A 20,594-nucleotide genomic window follows, 5' to 3' on the forward strand; every position below is an offset into this window, starting at 1 on the left:
CCCCCCCCTCCCCCAAGAAAAAGTTATATTTTTAAGCAATGCACTTTATTGCTACCCAGATCTAGATTGCGGCAATCAATTTATAAAAGGGTCCCCCTTTTTTCCCATAGGAGCCGTTGTGTAAACCCAGGCATGGCTTTGTGTTGTGTCATTCCATTCACGATTTCTGTGCTGCATCCAGCTACTCCGTCTTTCTGAAGATGTTTTATTTAAGCAAACCGTTTTGAAAGTTACTATATTATACATTTATTAAGAGGCTGTTTAGGAAGACTATTTTGAGTGTTCTTTAGTATTTTTCTTAGAGTAATATTGAAAGTATTATTATTATTATTATTATTGCCATATAGGAAAAAGTGCAGAGATGACAGAAAGGTGTTTTCTTGCTGTGGCTTTATTAGTACATTTGGGTGTTTTTATTTAACCTTTTCCCTGATAGCCATTGTATGTTCACTTCTGCGTGGAGTGTGACTTGAATCAGTGTGGAAACTCATTCTAGTAGGTTCCAGGTAGCTAGTGTCTCAGCAGAAATAGATATCTTGTGATTTTTGTTGGGTTTTTTTGTTTGTTTTTTTGAGCCTCACTGTCTCGTTGTCCTTCGACAGTTTTTAAGCCTGCAGCTCTGTACTGCCATTTCACTGCCTGGTGTTGCAGACGGCCACTAGAGAGAGCTGGAGCTCCTGTGCTGGGTGGATGGGTTTGACCCTTTCTGACTGCTGCTTGATACATTCCAGTAACCCCTGAAGTTGAGATTTGCTCACAAGCAGGTCATTTTTAAGAGATAATCATGCCACTTTCAGAGAGAAACCTGATTTTTGTTGTTGTTTTTTTTCCTTCTTCCCCTGTTTTCGGGCACCTACAGTTGCGCCTCTGTGCTACTTTTATCAAGACAGTGCCACTTTGCTTTTTTGCATCCTGCTCAGTCAGGAGTCTCTTTGAAATTAAAAAAAAAAAGGAATGTATGGGAGAGATGTGTCTGTCCCACATGCTGTGTAGACTCCCCTCCTGCCTTGTGTTATATTTTGTGGTTTGAAGTTATTATACAGCTATATGATTTCACTATATAATTATTCAAATGTGCAATGGTTTGTGTTGCGTTGTACATTGTCTAGAGAAAAGCTGTACTCTTTTTGATGCGGAAATGTGCTTTGTCTTGTTTCAGAGAAAATTAAAAGGTATTTAAAAAAAAAAAAAAAAAAAAAGTGGTTACTGCGTGACTGGTTTCTTCCTTCTTGGGCTTCTTCCCCATTTAGTTGCATTTAGTTGACTTCCTTACACCCAGCTGTGTAATAGTTACTCCATCATTAAACAAGTGAGCATCACTGCAGTCGGGAGTATTTTGTGGGCCACTGTGAGATGCCTAACCTTTCACCTTAGATGTAAAAATCAGCATTTACAACACCTCTGTAAATACTGACTTTTGCTTCAGTGAGGGCTGAGCTGTGAAGCAACATGCTCACTAAGGGAGTGACACCAAGAGGTACAAACCATTTCCTTTAAGAAGACGCCGGTGGCTTTTTTTTTTCTCCCCTCTTCTTCTTGTGACACCATCCAGCATTAGCCACTTGAAGAGTTCCCCACTACATGAAGCCCTGGAACTTTTTGCACCTTTTTAGTGAAACAACCTGGAAGCCATTTCTGCTGTAAGCTACCAGAACACGGAAGTAAAGGCAACCCGAGGGGACTCGTTGTGAACAGCTGAGGAAAAAAAAAGAGAAGATTAACACACAGGAAGAAGGAAGTTTGATCTGCGAGATCTCCTCTTTCTCTCTCTGTGTGTGTGTGTGTGTGTGTGTGTGTGTGTGTTTGAGTGTGTGTATGCGTGTGTTTGTCTGTCTGTCTGTGTGTGTGCGCTCCGGCGAGGTGCATGTGCGAACTAAAACACTGACCCGTGGCATGAATGAAGGACAATGTCTCTGAAACTACCTCGCAACTGGGACTTCAGCACCCTCAAGGCAGAGACAGCTCGCATAGGTAAGCCAGTGGCCGTGCTGCGTTCACTGACAGCCAGAGCAGATGCAAGGATTTTACATTTCAAATTCTAGAAACGAAACAGTTTTGTTCTTATCTAATGACGTGTAAACTTTAAACTGACCAACTGACATTCCAAGAAATCAGGGATCACATTCACATTTACACCGCAAGATCTGTACCTTGTACAACAAAGATTTGTACCTCGTAGAAGAAAAAGTGGCCCTTTGATTTCTTTGCCTATAATTACATGTGGTATAACCAAAGAAGTCAAAGGTGGTTCATACTAGAAAACAAGCCGATAGCAAAGGCATAACAAGGGGGTTGTGTGGGTTTTTAAGCACAATGGCGAAGTTGACCACAGTTGCTTAACACCCCACTTTTTTTTGTTTTACACACCCCTCGTCGTAGACCATAGAATTCACGGTTTCAATTTACACAAAAAGCTTTAAGACTTTGCATCACCTCTCTTGAGGGCCTCAGAGTAGCCCCCAGCGGCTGACCAAACAACGCTAATGCAAGGATATATTTTTAAAGTGTACAGCGTGCTAGACCCACTGATACTGTGCTCAGCGGTGTTTGCACAGGGTGGAATCAGTGCAGTACTTAATGGTGTTTCCTCTCAGGTTTTCAAGGCACGACAGGTTAGCACAGACACTAGCAGTGACTAGATGAGTTTCTACAGTACAGTCGTAACCATAATTTTTTTAAACTCTAATCTTTTTTTTTTTTTTTTTCTGCCATTGGTGTCAGCGTTGTTCAGTACTGTGGAAGGAAGTAGCTGCCTGAGCGGCATCTATTTTATCTGCCTCACATGGATATTAATATCCCAGACTTGCGCCAGTATGGAAGTAGAACTTCCTCAACTCTGGTGACCCTTCATGATTCTCCTCATGCTACCCTGAGATATCTTGTGTTAGGTAGTGGATGCTTCTTTTTCTTTTTGCTCTGGGACTAAAGTGATGCAGCCTTTCAACAGGAAACTGATGCAAGAGCTAAGTTCCTGTGGCTGTGTAACTTTGCCTACATACTGTATATGTAAGTGCAGGCTTGTATGATGTGCAAATGTCTGCACAGTCATACTGCATCTGTCCTTTCATAAAGTATTGTAAAGGTCGAACACACACCTTCAGAGTCAATGTTAATGATGAGGAATAAGGCATTTGACCCAAGTACTTACCAATCCTTTAACAAATGTCATATGTTGACATTTTTGAAGATGTTCTTATTTTACAGGATTAAATGAGAACATTGAACGCCTCTCTATTAAATATGAAGCTTCAGACTGAAGGTGTTTAACTTGTGTTACAAAGGAAGAACCTGCAGAGCCTCTGAAAGTCCTAAAGTACAGACATTTAAATTGGGCACCAGCAAGCTAAAACTGCATTGCATAACTTCTCTGTGTATGGTCTAAGGAGCTTGGAAAGAAAAGTGTCTGGACTTCTTTAAGTTGAGAGGTGAAACGTCTTCAAGCAACTTAAAGAAGTCCAGACACTTTTCTTTCCAAGCTCCTTAGACTACGATGACCTGGGTGACTGAGAACCTTCACAGACATATCCTCAGAGACATATAGTACTTTACCAAAAGTCTTTAGCCACCCCTTATTTCTTTGAATTTTGCAAGTAAAAGTGCAGTTCTGCTGAAAAATGTGCAAACATTACATAGATGTATACAGTTTGGCATGACTTTCACAATAGGCATCAACATAGCTTGAACTGTCTTAGGCAGCTTTCTAATTTTTTTTAAGCTGTCTTCAGGAATTCTCTAGTCTTCTTTAAGGACATTTAATGTTGGCTGCTTTTTGTTCTGCTCCCTACATAATTCCAAGGTCAAGATAATTCCACACTGATTCAATAATGTGGCCATCCGGGCACGGGGAGACCAATCCATGACTGATAGCGTCATGTTTGTAGCTAAAAGGACTTAGGGAATCACTTTGTTGGTGAAATATACTGTTTTGTGCCTGTCAGGGTGAGTTATCTTTGGCATTTGGCATATATTCAATAAAAAATGGGAACAAATCCTGTGTTTCTGTGGCAGGCCTGCAGAGAAGTGCCCAAAGCAACATTTAAAATTGGTTCTGTTATATCTACACACAACTGTGGTTCATCCCTGGAATTAAGTTCCTTTTTTATGCTGGAATTACTTATAGGTCAGTGTTAAGTGGATTAAAAAATAGGTTCACGGACTGGACTCTAACGTCAGAGAGTTATTGCTCAAGACCAAATTACAAGGAAATTCAGCTCCTTGAAAATAGAATATAAAGAAATGAGATGAAGAAATGGGATGACTTAAGACTTCTGTACAGCACTGTAAATGATTTTTTAAAAATAATTCACTAATAATAAATAAATTGTACCAGGGAATGAAATATCTCGTAACTTGTGATCAAACCCTGACTTTAGAGGAACTTTGCAGAAAATAGCCAGTCAAGTTCTCTTAAACATAAATACTTTCACTAGCTCCATAATCCTCATTATATAACACAACAGTGATCTTTTTAAAGGTGGTTCTGTAATTGTACAACATTATAATTAGCAAGTTTGAAGGGTTTCATGTCTCTCTGTTGAGTGTGAAGTTTAATTGAGAGCCAGTTAGCTTATTAGCATTAGCAAGCTTTGTTTGCTAATGCTTTGCCAGGATAAAGATTAGGGAAAAAGGTTAACCTGGCTCTACAGAGAGTTAAACTATAAATGTCACTGCTACACTGTAATATATCGGCATTTACAACAATTTCCAGTTTAACAAAAAAACAAGCAAACAAAGCCAGTTAAAAAAACATGATCTGGGACAGGCTAGCTTTTGTCCCATCTTCTGGTTTCATGCTTGGTGGTGTCTTACTTCTATTTAGCACAAAACTATAAGAATGAGATCAGTTTCCTCAGCTAGCTTATGGCAACAACATATAAAGTATTCTTTGAAAAGAATCAGGCTTTTAAAGTAAAATATTTATTATAAGTATTTGTTTGGTCCTACTTTTATCCGGTCTGATCACAAGCCGTCATAAAACGAGGCTAGGCAACTACATTTATTGATGGTAGTCACATTTATACACTTGAGCAGAAATATGTAAATTGGTAAAATTACAATTATCAGTTCGATATGAAACTCTTCACAGTCTGTGTAAAACTGAGCATCATACTTCCCCGAGTCCATCTTGACTTGAAAGTGTTGGATTTATCGCAAAATCTTCTAAATAGTGGTTATTGGACACATCTCTGAGGTGCTGTGGAAATCTGGCTAGTCACGATATGAAGTGACATTAAAGGAACTTTATGTTTGTCAGCTGAGGGTGGGGTGTGACATCAGTCGATGTGTGTGGGCTCACATTTCCTCAACTTTAACTTTCCACTAATCAGGGTGGTGCTATTAAAATGAGACCAAAGGACTCTAAAGCTTGTAGGTGGAGACCTTCAAAGTGTACCAGGCCTCCGGCAATGATGTGGCTACTTCCTGTTTACCCCACTGTGGCCCTTCTCCTTCTCTTTTTACTCTGTCATCTTGCCTAACAAGACACAGAGAATTAAAGAAACACTGAGAAAATGGGCTCAGTCTCAGTCCAGCTATCTCTGGTCCTACCTCGCTGTCTGGGACTCAAACCGTCTGTGGTTTAGTCTGTGCTCACTAGGCCGCCTACACGTCACCTTTGTTCTTTCATCACTCCTCGTGCTCTCTAGTGTCACAGGTGATGTGACATTATCTGTCCATAACTTAACCACTAACCTTTCCATCATATTGTTTGGTGGTCAGTCTACTGCTATTTATGTTAGTACAATCACAGCTGCATTCATGCACCTTCCACAGGAAACTGGTCAGCTTAGACCAGCAGTTTCCTGTCAGCTTGAAACTCAATAGCTGAGGAACAAAAATAGTATACAGCGAGCTGCTGTCTCAGCCCTGATAGGCTGATGCATATTCATATCAAAAAAGAGGAAGTGCTCTGCTGAAGTTGAGTACCGCTGGTGTTTTGGTAATATTTCATCGCTCTGGCTGTGACACAGCACGCTGGGCGCTGTTGTTCTTGACGTTTTTACAAGCTGCCTCCTTGTGGTGTTTGGCAGCGCGGTCCAAGAGTGTGATACCTGGAGAGGGAGGCCCAGGCCAGGGCTCGCCGCGCTCCTACAGGTCCATGGAGAGGCCGCTGAAGGCCGGCTGGCTGAAGAAGCAACAGAGGTCTTTAGTGAAGAACTGGCAGCAGCGCTACTTTGTTCTGAGAGGAAGCACTTTGACTTACCACAAAGATGATAAGGAGACTACTGTCCAGGTAAGGCTGACCTTACCAGATTAATCCAGATTTTCAAAATTATTCATTTCTATATCCACTTTGGCCTTTGTTAGAATAAAATCACTTCCAAAACAAGTCATTCACATGTTATATATATTTATGTATTTAAAAGAAGTTCTTATGATGACAAGACATCAAAGTTATTTCCATGTCCCAGTTTCTTATTGAAGCTACGCTTCTTTTATGCAGTGGTTAAGCGTGGAGATAAGCACAGATAAAACCGAATCATCATTCCTGTCACATAAACTATTTTTGCAATAAATGCATTTATTCATAATTAAATGCACACGTTAGTAGAAGAATTCATCCGTTAATAAGAAATGTGTCTTTTATCAAGTCTAATTAAGACCACAAACTTACTGCTAGCTGTGTGGCTAACCTTACACATTTCCTGTAGAGAAAACAACTGATGCAGGAAGCCTCACATGAAAGACCTTCTGCCATTGAAAGAATTTTAATATTGCACATTTATGTTTGATTTAAAGCCACGTTTTGCATGTATACATCTGTAACGTTCATCTCTGAAAAAGCTAAGTTTTGTTGGTATGCTGTAGCTCTGTCTGGGCCAAAAAGCAAACCTTCAGAAAGATGATGCCATAAATAATTACATGTTTTATATTGTAATAGCCGGCTTAACCTGTACTGTAATCGCAAACGCTCAAAGAAATAAAAAAGATGCGAGAAAAAGTATCTTAAAAATTCCTTTAAAATGTCTTCCTTCCTTTGAGTTGCATAAAGAGGTTATTTATATTTATATATATATATCAGTGCCTAAACGTAAAATGTTGCTCCGTTTATTTCTAATGTTTCAGGGTTAGCGTGCACATCACGCTATTACCAATGGAATCATTGGCTAAAAGCCAGCAGCCAACCAACGTCTGCTTGTCTGCCACAGTCAGCACTTTCCACTGATGTCCACTGATGTTGTAGTGTCCTGTGTGGGTGTGTCAGGGAAGTTCCAGATTTGGATGTTAGCTGAAATACCAGGCATCAGTTCCACTCGCAGCTCAGATGCTCAGGTTCTGTTTTATCTGCCTTCAAGTCAGAATCGCAAAGCTGACACTAAGTATGCCGTGTCTGATGGATGGATCGATAGCTGCTATGTTAGCAGAAAGAAGTGTGCACAGTCACGCTCTGCTCAGTGATAAAATAAAGACCTGCACTCCAAACCTCAACCCATTATTCTGATGCTTATCTACGTCTATCACTGCTTGTCATGCAATTGAAAAGACTCATTTGCATTCTCATTTCAATAGTTACATTATGGTATTTTGCAAAGGTGCATGATTAAATTACTCATCACCGTCTATAGCAATTGAAAACTACTATACTGCTTAAAATCCTACTGGAATTGAACTTCTTAATAAGGTAGTTGAGTCGACTTAATGAGCACTTTGTAACTTAACCGTAACTACATGTTGGTATTCATTATAAAATGAAGGCAAGCAAATTGTTATTATTGTCTGAGCTCTGAAAACGTAGTTTTGTTTGCAGCGAAACTGGTGTAGCAAAAAGTGGTCAAAGTTATCAACCATATCAAGGTGTGAAACAAGAAGAAACAAAGCAGCGTTTTATTTCCTTAGATATAAAATGTAATTAGGACTGCATGTTGCCAGCTGTAGCTGCTCCTAACCTCTTCTGTTGTAAGTGATTTGTCTCCTGCAAAAGCACAAAATTGAGGATTTACTCCAAAAGCCTTCCAAAAGCCTTCTGTTTTAATAATGTTTTAGTTTTAATACTTAGGGGGGTTGAGGGTAATGGTAGATAGAGGAAGTGAAAACAGAGGCTAGGGCTGTTAGTTCTCTGTCATAAACAGTGAACATTAATGCATCTTAAACTACATCAGCTTGTAAGCATTTAAATAGTAATAATAAGCAACAAAAGCACCTGTTTAGGCCTTCCCACTGCACACACAGCATGAATACCAACTGCTTGTTAAAGGGTAAATGTAAGTATGTGTGTGAATTGTGCTGGTTGGTTCTTGGCAATGAAGGACTTTACAATTCTGAGTGTGTTTGTGCTTATGTGATCTGGCCTGCAGGGAGTCATCCAGCTGCGCTTCAGTAAAGTTAACGAACTCCCCCCGAATTCAGATGACCCTGGAAAGTACCTCTTTGAGATCATACCACGTAAGTAACACACTCAACACTCACAATTGAGACCTTACATGATATTTTTACTCCAAGACCTAAAGAGGATTTTTTTTTTTTTAGGGGAATCCCTTCATTGTCATTGGACAGCAGAAACCTTTTTATATTTCCTGTTATATTTCTTGTTTCCTGTTTGTTTGACAGGCTCAACTGGAGACAGAGAGCGATGTCCCCATGTGTTGATGGCAAACTCCCAGAGTGACATGGAGGAGTGGGTGCGCACCTTGCGCAGAGTCATCGGAGCGCCAACAAGTGGAGGTTCAGTAAAATCTGTCAAAGATTATTAAACTGAAACAATCCTGTTTGACTGATGAAATTAAAAACTTGGACGTTGTCGGCAAATTCAGCTGAGATAAGTGGACTAACGGTGCTCTCATATTTGACCTTTGACAACGTGATGCTACAGTCAGCTGCTGTTTAGCTTAGCTAATCAAAAGGAATGGAAACAGAGGAAAACAGCTAGCCTGGCACCGTCCAAAAGTAAAACACTTAATCGAACAAAAAAACGAAAAAAACATCCATGTCAGCAAGGCTTTGCTAAGCTTCGTGTAAAAGAGGAAGTCATCAATCTAGCTAGTAGTCAAAACATATTACCTACCCATAAAAACACAATATTTCAAAATATTTGAATCAGAATCAGAATACTTTATTGGAAATTATTTTCCATTACAGTGCTGCATTATAAACAAACATTAACAAAGACAGACAGTACACTAACTAAGAATAGCACAATATAAACAAGCATATATATACATAAAAGTCACTTATTAATTAATAGCTGAAAAAACATTTGCTATAACAACGTGATATTTATTTTAAGGTCTTGTATTAGTAGTGTTTGAAGGTAGATTAGCCGAGGCTAGAGCCTAGCATCAGACAGAATCAAACTAGCTGTTTTCTCATGTCAGTCAGTAAATCCTTGCGGTTTTGACAGAAACCTTGAAAATGGGAAACATTTTAAAGCATTATGTTTGTTGCCAATGGTTCTCTGCATTCTTGTGTTCATGAAATATGAAGCTCACAAACTGAAAAAAGCTTTGTCAGACTAAAATAACACAGCAATGGTCAATCTTTAGTTCCCCAAGCTATGGATGCCAAATCTAAAAGGGTAAACTCACCGAGGATAACAGAGAAGTCAGTATTGCTGGGGCAGTTTTGCTTGCGTTTGACTTACTATTACACTTCATCTGCAGTAACAAATAGTAATAATGAAAGTCATTTTCAGAGCAAGTGCACTGCGTTTTCTGACAAGTATCCATGTGGGGCTAAAAGAAAGAGAACAGCCAGCATGACAGTTGCTAAATCGAGGACATCCACTCAGAGTTACACAATTTCTCGGTTTCATTTGACAAACTAGGCCATTTTTAATTTGATTCACTTGCACAATTTCAGGTTCAAAGGGCCATGAATAGCCACTCTGAAGGAGGCTGATGCATGCTAATAGACAATTGTTTACCTTGATTTCACAGTTCCTATATTTTATGGTGAAAGATAATTGTAAAAATTAAGCAATTATAAGATAAGATCATCTTTATGATTAAAAGATATATATAGTATATGCAATGTAGTGTCAAATGGGGTCAGATGAGTGTATAGAGACCTGCTGTAGTAAAGTTCAAAGTGGGGACAGATCATATGTTCTTCAGAGAAGACACATTTGACGCTTGTAGAAGGTTTAGTTGCAGCTGTAGAAGCTGTATCACTTTCTAGAAGGGTGTGGGTAAAAGAAAAGGAATGACCAGGCTGAGAGGAATCATTGACTACTGCAGGCTTTCTGCTGGAGTCTGCCAGTGTAGATGTTCGTGATGGGGGCTTAGTGTGCTTCTGCTTCTCTCACCACCCGCTGCAGGTTTTTTCTGTCCTCCACTATACAACAGTAGGTCAGGAGGCAGTTTTAGTTATCTTAGTTCTATAATTTCACCACAACAAAGTGTGATATTATTTCAATGACAGTTCAAATACCAAATATCCATAAATATCCTACTGTAGAGTAGTCATGTTATTAATAAAGGTCTACACATTTATATCTGTGAGTGATATTCACAGGCTAATTTTACTTAACAGCTTCATTAGTAGGCAAAAATATTGTTGCAGCTCAATCCAGATTTTTAGAGCCAAAAGATTATAGTGGTGTAATTTAAAATGCAGTAATATTGGGTTTTTCTGCTGGTCTTTAACCTTCCCAGTATAAAGTCTGTGTGATGTGTCAAGTCATATCATGTTAGTGTGAAAACTGAGCAGCTCATATTTGAGTGCATTCACGCTTGTGAGCTGGAAACTCCTGTACTCGAAACTATGGAGTATTTCTAGTAATGTGTTTGAAACAGATTATTTCCTGCTGTGTGCAAATTTAAAGAAAACTGATGTCAAAAATAAATGTTTTTTTAAGAAATGTAAAGAAATGAGAATTGCTCTCTCGATATAAATGTTTTTATTCAACCAAATCGAGTGATTAAGCATTAAGCATTGCCCTACGATCACCTGTTCACTAACATGAAAAGGGACAATAGCTGTTTTATAAATCATTTATCTAACTATGCCAAATATCTTTGCTCTCCGTATGTCTGCAGTGTTTGGAAAGAGTCTCATGGACACTGTGACATATGAGCAGCGCTTCGGACCTCAAATGGTCCCAATCCTGGTGCAGAAGTGCGTGGAGTTCATCAAAGAACATGGGCTGGACGAAGAGGGGATCTTCCGCCTCCCTGGTCAGGATAATGCTGTCAAACAGTTCAGAGATGCCTTTGATGCAGGAGAGAGGCCCTCCTTCCCCAGGTAATGACCTCACTATTCTCTCTATAGTCATTTAAGACATGGGAGATATGAGATTATCATTGCATCTGACCCTGGAAAACTGAGCACATCTTCGAGCTTCCATAGGAATTATGGGGTAGGATGAGTGGCAGCCAGGTGCTGCTAATCAAATGAACTTGATTAGGCAAGGCAAGGCAAGGCAAATTTATTTGTATAGCACAATTCAACAACAAGGTGATTCAAAGTGCTTTACAGAGACATTAGAAACAAAAACAAATAAAAAGCATGATTTAAAATTGAATAAAACAAGCAAACAAACAAACTAACTAAACACACATATTTCACACCTGTTCGCGCGATCTGAACCCTTATCGTAAGGGGAGCTACCAGTCCTTCTGTGGACGAGCTACTTTCTATTTTAAATTCCCTGAATTTAAAATACTCTCTAGACCCAGTCTAGACCCAGTTGGGGAGCTACCCAGAGCTCTAAACCCACTTAACAAACAAACAAACAAACAAACAAACAAACAAAACAGTATATAAAATCAAAACAGATAAAATCAGAACAGTAGATAAAATCAGTAGTTAATGTAAGTTTTGACATTTAAGCTTAACAAACAAACAAAACAGTATATAAAATCAAAACAGATAAAATCAGAAATAGATAAGATCAGTAGTTAGTGTAAGTTTTGAAATTTAAGCTTAAAAGTGTGGATTTGGTGCTTTATTCAAATGCAGCTGAGAACAGGTGATTTAAATCAACCTGGATTTAAATAAACTGAGTGTTTCAGCTGATCTGAGGCTTTCTGGGAGTTTGTTCCAGATATAAGGAGCATAAAAGCTGAATGCAGCTTCTCCGTGTCTGGTTCTGACTCTGGGAACTGATAAAAGACCGGATCCAGATGACCTGAGGGATCTGGAAGGTTCATACTGGGTCAGGAGGTCACTGATGTATTTTGGTCCTAAACCATTCAGAGCTTTATAGGCCAGCATCAGAACTTTAAAGTCTATCCTCTGACGGACAGGCAGCCAGTGTAAAGACCTCAGAGCTGGACTGATGTGGTCCACTTTTTTGGTCTTAGTGAGGACTCGAGCAGCAGAGTTCTGAATGAGCTGTAGTTGTCTGACTGATTTTTTAGGTAGACCTGTAAAGATGCTGTTACAGTAATCAAGCCTACTAAAGATGAATGCATGGACTAGTTTTTCCAGGTCCTGTTGAGACATCAGATCTTTTATCCTTGAAATATTCTTGAGGTGATAGTAAGCTGATTTTGTTATTGTCTTAATGTGTTTTTCTAAGTTTAGGTCTGCATCCATCACTACACCCAAATTTCTCGCCTGGTTTGTGGTTTTTAGATGTATAGATTGAAGTTCTCTGGTGACCTGTAATCGTTTTTCTTTGGCGCCAAAGACTATTACTTCAGTTTTGTTTTTGTTTAGTTGGAGAAAATTGTGGCACAACCAGTCATTAATTTCCTCAATGCATTTACCAAGAGCCTGTACAGGGCCTCGGTCTCCTGGTGACATTGTGATATATATTTGTGTGTCATCTGCATAGCTGTGGTAGTTTATTTTGTTGTTCTTTATAATCTGTGCCAGTGGGAGCATGTAAATGTTAAACAGAGGGGGTCCCAAGATGGAACCTTGGGGAACTCCACATGTGATACTTGTCTGCTCGGATGTGAAGTTACCTATTGATACAAAGTATTTTCTGTTTTCTAAGTATGTTTTGAACCAGTTTAGTACAGTTCCTGAGAGACCTGCCCAGTTCTCCAGTCGTTTGAGTAATATGTTGTGGTCAACTGTATCAAATGCTGCACTGAGATCCAGTAAAACTAGGACTGACATTTTTCCACTGTCTGTGTTCAGACATATGTCATTAAACACTTTTGTCAGAGCGGTTTCAGTGCTGTGGTTCTGTCTAAAACCTGACTGGAAGGCATCGTAGCAGTTATTCTGTTTTAAGAAGTAATTGAGCTGTTGAGAAACTGCTTTTTCAATGATCTTACTTAAAAATGGGAGATTTGATTAACTGATTATCAGCAAGTGTGTGCACATCTATAAATGCAGAAACTTTCGAGCATTCAGGTGTGTTAACACAATACCACAATCTTCCCAGGACTAAAGCGAATAATGGCCCGATTGTATTGGCCGGATGTGCGCCAATGGTGCGGGTCCTGCCCTGAGTGTCAGCTGGTGAACCTACATCTCGGTCTCTACAGGCCTCAGTTAGCATATTATATGTTGAGAACACAACATAACGAGTATGGCTGCTTGAAAGTGTTCTCAGGAGAAAGCCTCTTCTCTCTAAAAAGTCCTCGGTAGCACAGCCCAGCTTTGCAAAGTTGCATCTGAAACAACCACTTCTGCAACAATGTGGAGATGTTTGGCCATGTTTGGTGGAGGGGTGATGACTTGGGCTTGTTTTATTGCCACTTGTCCTGGGCACCTTGCAGTCATTGAGTCAACCATAGTCTCCTCTGTATACCAAAGTATTCTAGAGCAGCAGGTAAAACAGAAAAGAATGAAGCAAAGTGGCAAAGACCAGATCTCAACACTACTGAAATGCTTGGCAGGACCTTAACAGAGCTGTGCATAAACGAATACCCACAAACCTTAATGAAGTTAAACAATGTAGTAAAGAAGAGTGGCCAAAATGTCTTCACAATGATGTGAAAGATTGATAAATTACTTCATGTTTTGCTACTATATAAGCTAATGAATCATTGGGTGCATTTAGCTCATCACAGCAGTCCCGTGAAAAGGACAGCAGCATGAATTTCATATAGAATTCACAGGAAATAGTGAGTGTAAAGTTGTTATGGCACGAATTAATTATCACATCTTAAAGAAACTTTAAGACGCAGTAAATGTGCTTCAAACAAATTTAGCTGTCTCGATAAGAGCCACTTCCATAAAAGGAGACGAATATCCTAACCTCAATCAATCAACAGCATCAGCTCTTTTTTTTTTCTTCTTCTTCTGAGAAAGCAAGGAGAGATGAGAGAGATGTAGTGAGAAGTTGATAGATTTGTGTCTGCTCAGAGCTGAGGGTGATACCACATCCTGTTCTGGCAGGCACAGGGGAGGACGCCTTTATTACTCAACATCACAAGCTCCTCCGACAGAAAACTGTAGATGAAAACATCCATTTAACTTAACTTGCTTGTTTGTCTGTAATCTAATGTGAGTAGAGTCAGGGAACATGAGTTTTGAGCCAACCGACAGATACTTTGCAACAAAAATCAAAGGCAAGGCCTCGAGTTTCCCTCTTGAACTGCACTCTTGTCACAGTTACAACAGCAAACTCCGTACAAGAGACCCAGACCCTGTTTATGCTACACACCACCATGTCAAGATTATTTGTCCGTCCAAGAAAATATTTACACATATCTTAGTGTGATTGAAAGCATAATTGTGCAAAGCCTTTCATGATGTGCAGATAAACTCAAGAGCTTCCACACCAGTCAGCCAATCTGCATGCCTATGGTTTATTCTCGCTGGGTAATGAGTATCGTTTAAATTGCCACAGCGACACAGATGTCCACACGGTGGCGTCACTACTCAAGCTGTACCTGCGGGAGCTGCCTGAACCTGTGGTCCCCTGGAGTCAGTACCAAGACTTCCTGGACTGTACCAACCTCCTGGACTCCACCAGCTCTGAGGTGCACTTAATTTAAACACACTGCAAGATGAATACAGAGCTGAGCGTACATGTGGACAAGAAGTGGATATCCTCTGATGTTTTGAGCGTATGTATCCTTTAAACTGGTTGCTTGCATGTGTTTTCAGGGCTGGGAGAGGTTGAACAAAGAAATTGCTCTGCTCCCCAGAGTAAACTACAATCTTCTCAGCTACGTTTGTCGGTGAGTAGATGCTGAAGGACGTCATTACATCCAAACTTGAAAATAACTTAATATGTTTAAAAGAAAGACACCCGTACATCTACCAGATCCTACAGAGACCCTCTGGTCCATCACCCCAGTGTTGTTTTGAGATCAGCCTCTCGGTCTGAGACATACTATCCTGTGTCTGGTTACGTGTCCTGTTGTTTTTCAGATTCTTGTTTGAGGTACAGCTACACTCTAAGGTGAATAAGATGAACGTGGAGAACTTGGCAACTGTGATGGGCATCAACCTGCTGAAACCTCAGATAGAAGATCCTATCACTGTGATGAAGGGTGAGGACACACAGCTCACTGATGTACCTGTTTTGGTTCATCTTAAAAGACCCCAGTTTCAGCTGTGTTTCTGTTAGATATATTAGGAAACAACAAGAGACAACAACAGTGTGTTTGCTCAGATAAACCAGTCTTGGTGTACCATTTAGATACTTTTGTAATATTTAGCACATCTACTTCCAAGTAGATTCTACCTCTGCTTGTTTTCGGCTCCTTTTTTCAGCCAGTGATCTCATGTCTCTGTAACGATCTGTCTGAATTGCATAAACCCATCCAAGTAAATATTGAAGACTGAAGAAAGTGTATCAAAAATGAGAATAAAAGCCAAAAGATAAGAGCTTTTGATCATAATCTTTTCACATTTCTGTTCTTCACAGCGACTCCTCAGATCCAGAAGCTGATGACGGTGATGATCAGACGACATGAGACTCTGTTTCCTCTTTCCAAAGATGTGCTTCCCCCCTCTCCTTCAAACAAGGCAGAGAGCCAGAAGAATGCTCCCCGAAGCTTTGTGGGCTGGGAGTCTGCAGAGGTACGAGCCTTTAGCCGCACATTAGGCTTTTGCAACGAGCTTGTTAGTGTGTCAAAATGACTCGTTATTTTACTGAAATTTGAATTTATAAAATATTTAAACTAGCTTTTTCATAAGAATTTATATATGTGACAAACAACAGAGCTAGTTTATTAACAAAAGTGGCTACAGAACAATGGCAATTACCAGGTGGCTGGTTGATGTTGGGAAATACTTGACACGTGACATCGATATGATAAACCAGAGGTGGGACCAAGTCATTGTTTTGCAAGTCTCAAGTAAGTCTCAAGTCTTTATCCTCAAGTCTCAAGTCAAGTCTCAAGTAATGTCAGGCAAGTCAGAGTCGAGTCTCAAGTCACTGGTGTAAAAGTCCGAGTCAAGTCACAAGTCTGAAACTTTGAATTTCAAGTCCTTTCGAGTCTTTAAAAAAAAAACGAAAAAAAGCATGTTGCAGTTATGCTAAATGTAAATATTAGACCATGTAATTTTTTAATCTGTGTTTTTCTCAACACATGACAAAATAGTGAACTTAGAAAATATACACAAATTGTGAAATTGCACCTCTTTAAAATGCAGCTCAATTAAACCTAGCTCCAAGAATAATTTTCACCGACAGTTCTGAGATAAGCTGCATGTTATTCTTGGATGCGGTTGTAGGACCGGCTTTAAAATCGCATGACAAAAATATCATACATAAATAAATGATATATTTTTTTAAAATATCATTTAAAAAAAAAACTGCATCACCAACGTAGCCTTGAAAACATTTGCTAGTTAGATGAAGTCAGCTATCTCATCTTAGCATATTTATATGCATATTTATAATCATACGGTTCTTGGAGTGAGTGCATACACTCATGAAGTTTAGTAACTTCAGGTCACTGCAACAAGCCCAGGTACAGTTTACTGACGGATGGGTGCAGGACCTTGAAATGCACCGTGTAGAACGAAAGACCATCGTACGTATCATAAGTTTACCAGTCTCACAAATCGTCGTCATAAATACACATTCCTTAACCGTTTATTAATAGGACCTTTGAGCTCAACGGTAATTAATTAGTAGTGGAAATAATTTCTGGTAGCATCACAGAAATGTAGCAGTGACAATAATACTGTATGCTGTAATCGCACTGGGCAATTAGTGATACAAAAAACCTGTTTTATCCTGTGAATAAAAGTATGTGTTTTTGTCAGTGTACCATAATAACAGAAGCGAAACGCAATATTGTGTCAGGACAATTCACTATTTATGCACAATAAATAAAGGAGCATAGCGCGACCATTTCTGTTCAGCGCCAGACTTGCTTGTAACCTATATCACTAATTATGTTAAGAAAAATGACGCATTAACTACAACAGCAGACTGACCTTTGTGTAAATGCTTGGAGCAGACTAACCTGTGAGCTGGAGTGTTCTGGGACGTTATATTTGGTCTTTGAATGGCTGCAATCCAGGCCACCCGTCGCGTCTTTGTCACTTCGGAAACATGGCTCGAACAATTTCTCTTCAACGACGTAATCCGATAACAACCGATCTCTTTACCCGTCGGCTTCCCGTGGCTGTCATGCGACCGGCTATTGCAGTTAATAATACAACGGCTTCTTGACATTTTTGTGTTTCTTTTTATCGCTGTGTGACTAATTTTAATTGAAAGCCTGCGTGCGCTAGTACCTCTTGCCACGAGTTCCCAGAATCCTTTGCGGTTCTACCCGTGAATGACGTCACATTTTCAATCTCTATATAATATGCATGTTAAATTTTATATTTGGGGTAAAATATCAAGTCTTTTCAAGTAAACCGGTTCAAGTCCAATTCAAGTCCCAAGTCATTGGTGTAAAAGTCCAAGTCAAGTCACAAGTCTTAGAACATTTTTTCAAGTCAAGTCTAAAGTCATAAAATTAATGACTCGAGTGAGTCCAAGTCATGTGACTCGAGTCCACACCTCTGTGATAAACATACGAGTGGATCCAGGAGATTGTTCATGTAGTACAGTGATTATTTGGCACAGCTACTCCACACTGTGAAGAAACCCTGGGACCAGGAGGAGAGACTGGGAGGATCAGGAAGAATAGCTGGCTTCAAAATCTGCCAAATCAAACACACAGATCTGTCCTCTGTGGTGGCCTCTTGTGAATAAGGGAGCAGCTGAAAGAAGCTTTATGTCAAATAAGTACACAAGGATCGTGGTGATGCGGTAATGGTTGAGCTGTTGAGGTGACAGGACATACATGTTTGTACCTTAAACAAAGCTGGGCTAGCTCGCCATTCTCTTTTTAGTTTTCCAGTCTTCTCATGTAAAGAACAAAGAAACAAAGAAACAGTGGAATTCCACTGTCCACATCTTATGTGTTCATATGTGTTTAATGTGTATGTATTTGGTTTGATGGGACTTATTCTCTTCATTCTCTGCTCTATATGTTATTGTTGGACACTGCTAGGGTAGCTTTGCATGATTAACTGATCAGAATAATCCTCGTCTCTCTCATGCATGACTTTGGTGAGGCCTTACATTGTCTGGACTTTCTTCTTCTGTCTTTGCTCCTTTTCCTCTTAATTTAAGTCAGCTTTCTCTTGATTGGCTGCCCCTCGTGAACAACAGGTTTAAACAGGAAACGAGTTAAAGCCTGAGCTGTGTGCTTGAGAGGATCATGTTAGGGATGCTGTCACTGTCACTGAGATCATATAGAACAAAGAGCAGAAAACTTAGGATTAGTTGTGCTTTAAGGCAGAACTAATGGGGCTCCTAATGAATAAATAAATAAATAATGCAGATGGAGACGTCCAGATCGACTCTGGTGTTAATTCCTGTGTCTTTGTATGACATGTAAGACTGTGACTGTTATTATGCTAATGGTTACTAATGGTCTTCTTATTGGTAAATTGACCGAGAGGTAGAGTACTTTTGCTACATGGATACATTTGAGGATGATAATAGCTTAATAAGAAATTTAGGCCTATGTTGTCAGCAAATAGCAAATCTCTGTATGTGTAATCAGTCTGTGTTCTCTGTGTTTGTGTTAGATGGGTGACGCATGTCTGTCTGAGTCTCCGGAGGAGGAGGACAATGACAGTCCGGGTCCACTCAGGGGAGACCACAGCCCCAAAACCTCGCTGCAGGAACCTCTGTCTCCTTCTGTAGATGACTGGCTCGGAAGCCCCCGCAAACGCACCCAAACCCTCCCCACCTTCAACTGCCCGCTCACCGGGATGGCAGCCAAGACCGAAGCCCTCAACAGGTGGAGTCGGATCCAGGAAAGCACAGACGAGAAGAGCGGCACGCTGTCAGAGGACATTTTTAAAATCCTAGACCTGCGAACGTCAGGATCATTTTTCGGGGGGTCTACAATGAGTAACAAAGAGGAGGAGGACAGATTGACCACTCGGAGGGGGAGTGAGAATTTAGTTTCTTCCACTTCTGTGCCGCAAACCCCTGAAAGTGACTTCCAGTATCCCCGGATGCTCTCTAATAAGAAGAGTGTAGACACCACACCAGTGAGCAGTCCTCCTCCACAGGTCAACAGCATGCCAGAGCTGAAGAAAGACCCCGGGCAGCCACTTCTAGACAGGTGAGATTAGCAAAAGAGTCACATGGACACCCTGACCCACCATTTCAGCCATTAAACACTAATTTTCCTAAAATAAAATGTTTTAGAAATACTGAAATGAAATGCTCAATTTCTACCCCGAAACTGTAGAGTGTAGATGTGCTGTTGCAGAACACTTAGAGCCTGGATTCAATGTGAGAGAATCTTATATGAGCAAAGCAGACCCTGGAGTATAATAAACATAAATTGAACTAGATTCCTGGAAACTTAAAATGAGTTTATTTATACTGGAAACAAGTCCATGTGTTCACACAAAACTGACGTGAGTTATTTGGAGGGAAAACTGCCGGTGCAGAAACTCTTCCTGGCACAGCTTAGCTTTTCCTTTGCCTTTCTTACTGCACATGTGAACCTGTTAATGTCTGTCATTGCCTCTTGCAGTTTGCAGCAGGAGAACAAGGAACTGAAGGCCACCGTGGCAGAGCTCCAGTCGGCCCTGGAGGCTGAACGCCGCCGTGTGGCCGCTCTGGAGATCTGCCTAAAAAATGCAGAACGCAGCAGAGACGAGGCCCAGAGACGCAACGGCGAGCTGCAAAGAGACATTCAGCAGTTCCTCATGAGAGAGAAAGCTCCTACTTAAACGTAATTCTGAGATTCACTTACATGTGGGTTTATGATCCTGTTAACAAGGGAAGCCTCATCCATTAACACGGGAACTGGGAGTCACCGTTTGGTCCTATAGATAAATTATTGACTATTATATTTGTGTTTATTTTAAGGACATGTTTGATCCTCCCGTTTGCAACAGTCACGTCACTGTATGAATTGCCTTCATTTGGTGTAACTGTCATACAGAACACATTTACATGAATTACTTGCATGGAAATCTAGGGTCAGGCATCAACTCTGCTCAAACCCTTTGATCCGAGGATAACGGGACTTTAACTAATATGAATGTTAGAGAGTACAAAGAGTGTGTGTCATTCAAACATGTTTCATTTCAGTGGTAAATTAATAAAGTTGCACAAATTGAAATGTGTCTGTCGATGCGCAAAATGATCTTACAGCTCATTCAAGCTTTTTTGTACCAATATGTGTTGTGTTACCCCCACAGTTCAAACAAATTAATAACAGAAAACAGAAAAAAAATCTTTCTTGAGGAAAGTTAAGGAACATCGG

General features: G+C 40.1%; 1 protein-coding gene across 2 annotated transcripts; it reads left to right on the plus strand.

Moving 5' to 3' along the window:
- Positions 1 to 1,330: 1,330 nt before the first annotated feature.
- On the plus strand, positions 1,331 to 20,450 carry arhgap25 (Rho GTPase activating protein 25). 2 transcript variants are annotated; one of them, XM_004567286.6, is made up of 11 exons: positions 1,331 to 1,971; positions 6,030 to 6,232; positions 8,295 to 8,382; positions 8,548 to 8,661; positions 10,974 to 11,178; positions 14,690 to 14,822; positions 14,950 to 15,023; positions 15,217 to 15,338; positions 15,716 to 15,870; positions 18,892 to 19,436; positions 19,857 to 20,450. In XM_004567286.6, exons 1-11 carry the CDS (start codon positions 1,908 to 1,910, stop codon positions 20,053 to 20,055), a joined length of 1,902 nt encoding a protein of 633 aa, XP_004567343.2. In that variant the 5' UTR covers positions 1,331 to 1,907; the 3' UTR covers positions 20,056 to 20,450. The 2 variants fall into 2 exon arrangements, with proteins under 2 accessions (XP_004567343.2, XP_076746738.1); XM_076890623.1 differs by lacking the exon at positions 1,331 to 1,971 and adding an exon at positions 5,776 to 5,916.
- The last annotated feature ends 144 nt before the right edge of the window (positions 20,451 to 20,594 follow it).

The sequence above is a fragment of the Maylandia zebra genome, linkage group LG12 (genome assembly GCF_041146795.1).
Source record: "Maylandia zebra isolate NMK-2024a linkage group LG12, Mzebra_GT3a, whole genome shotgun sequence".
NCBI classification, from domain to species: Eukaryota; Metazoa; Chordata; class Actinopteri; order Cichliformes; family Cichlidae; genus Maylandia; species Maylandia zebra.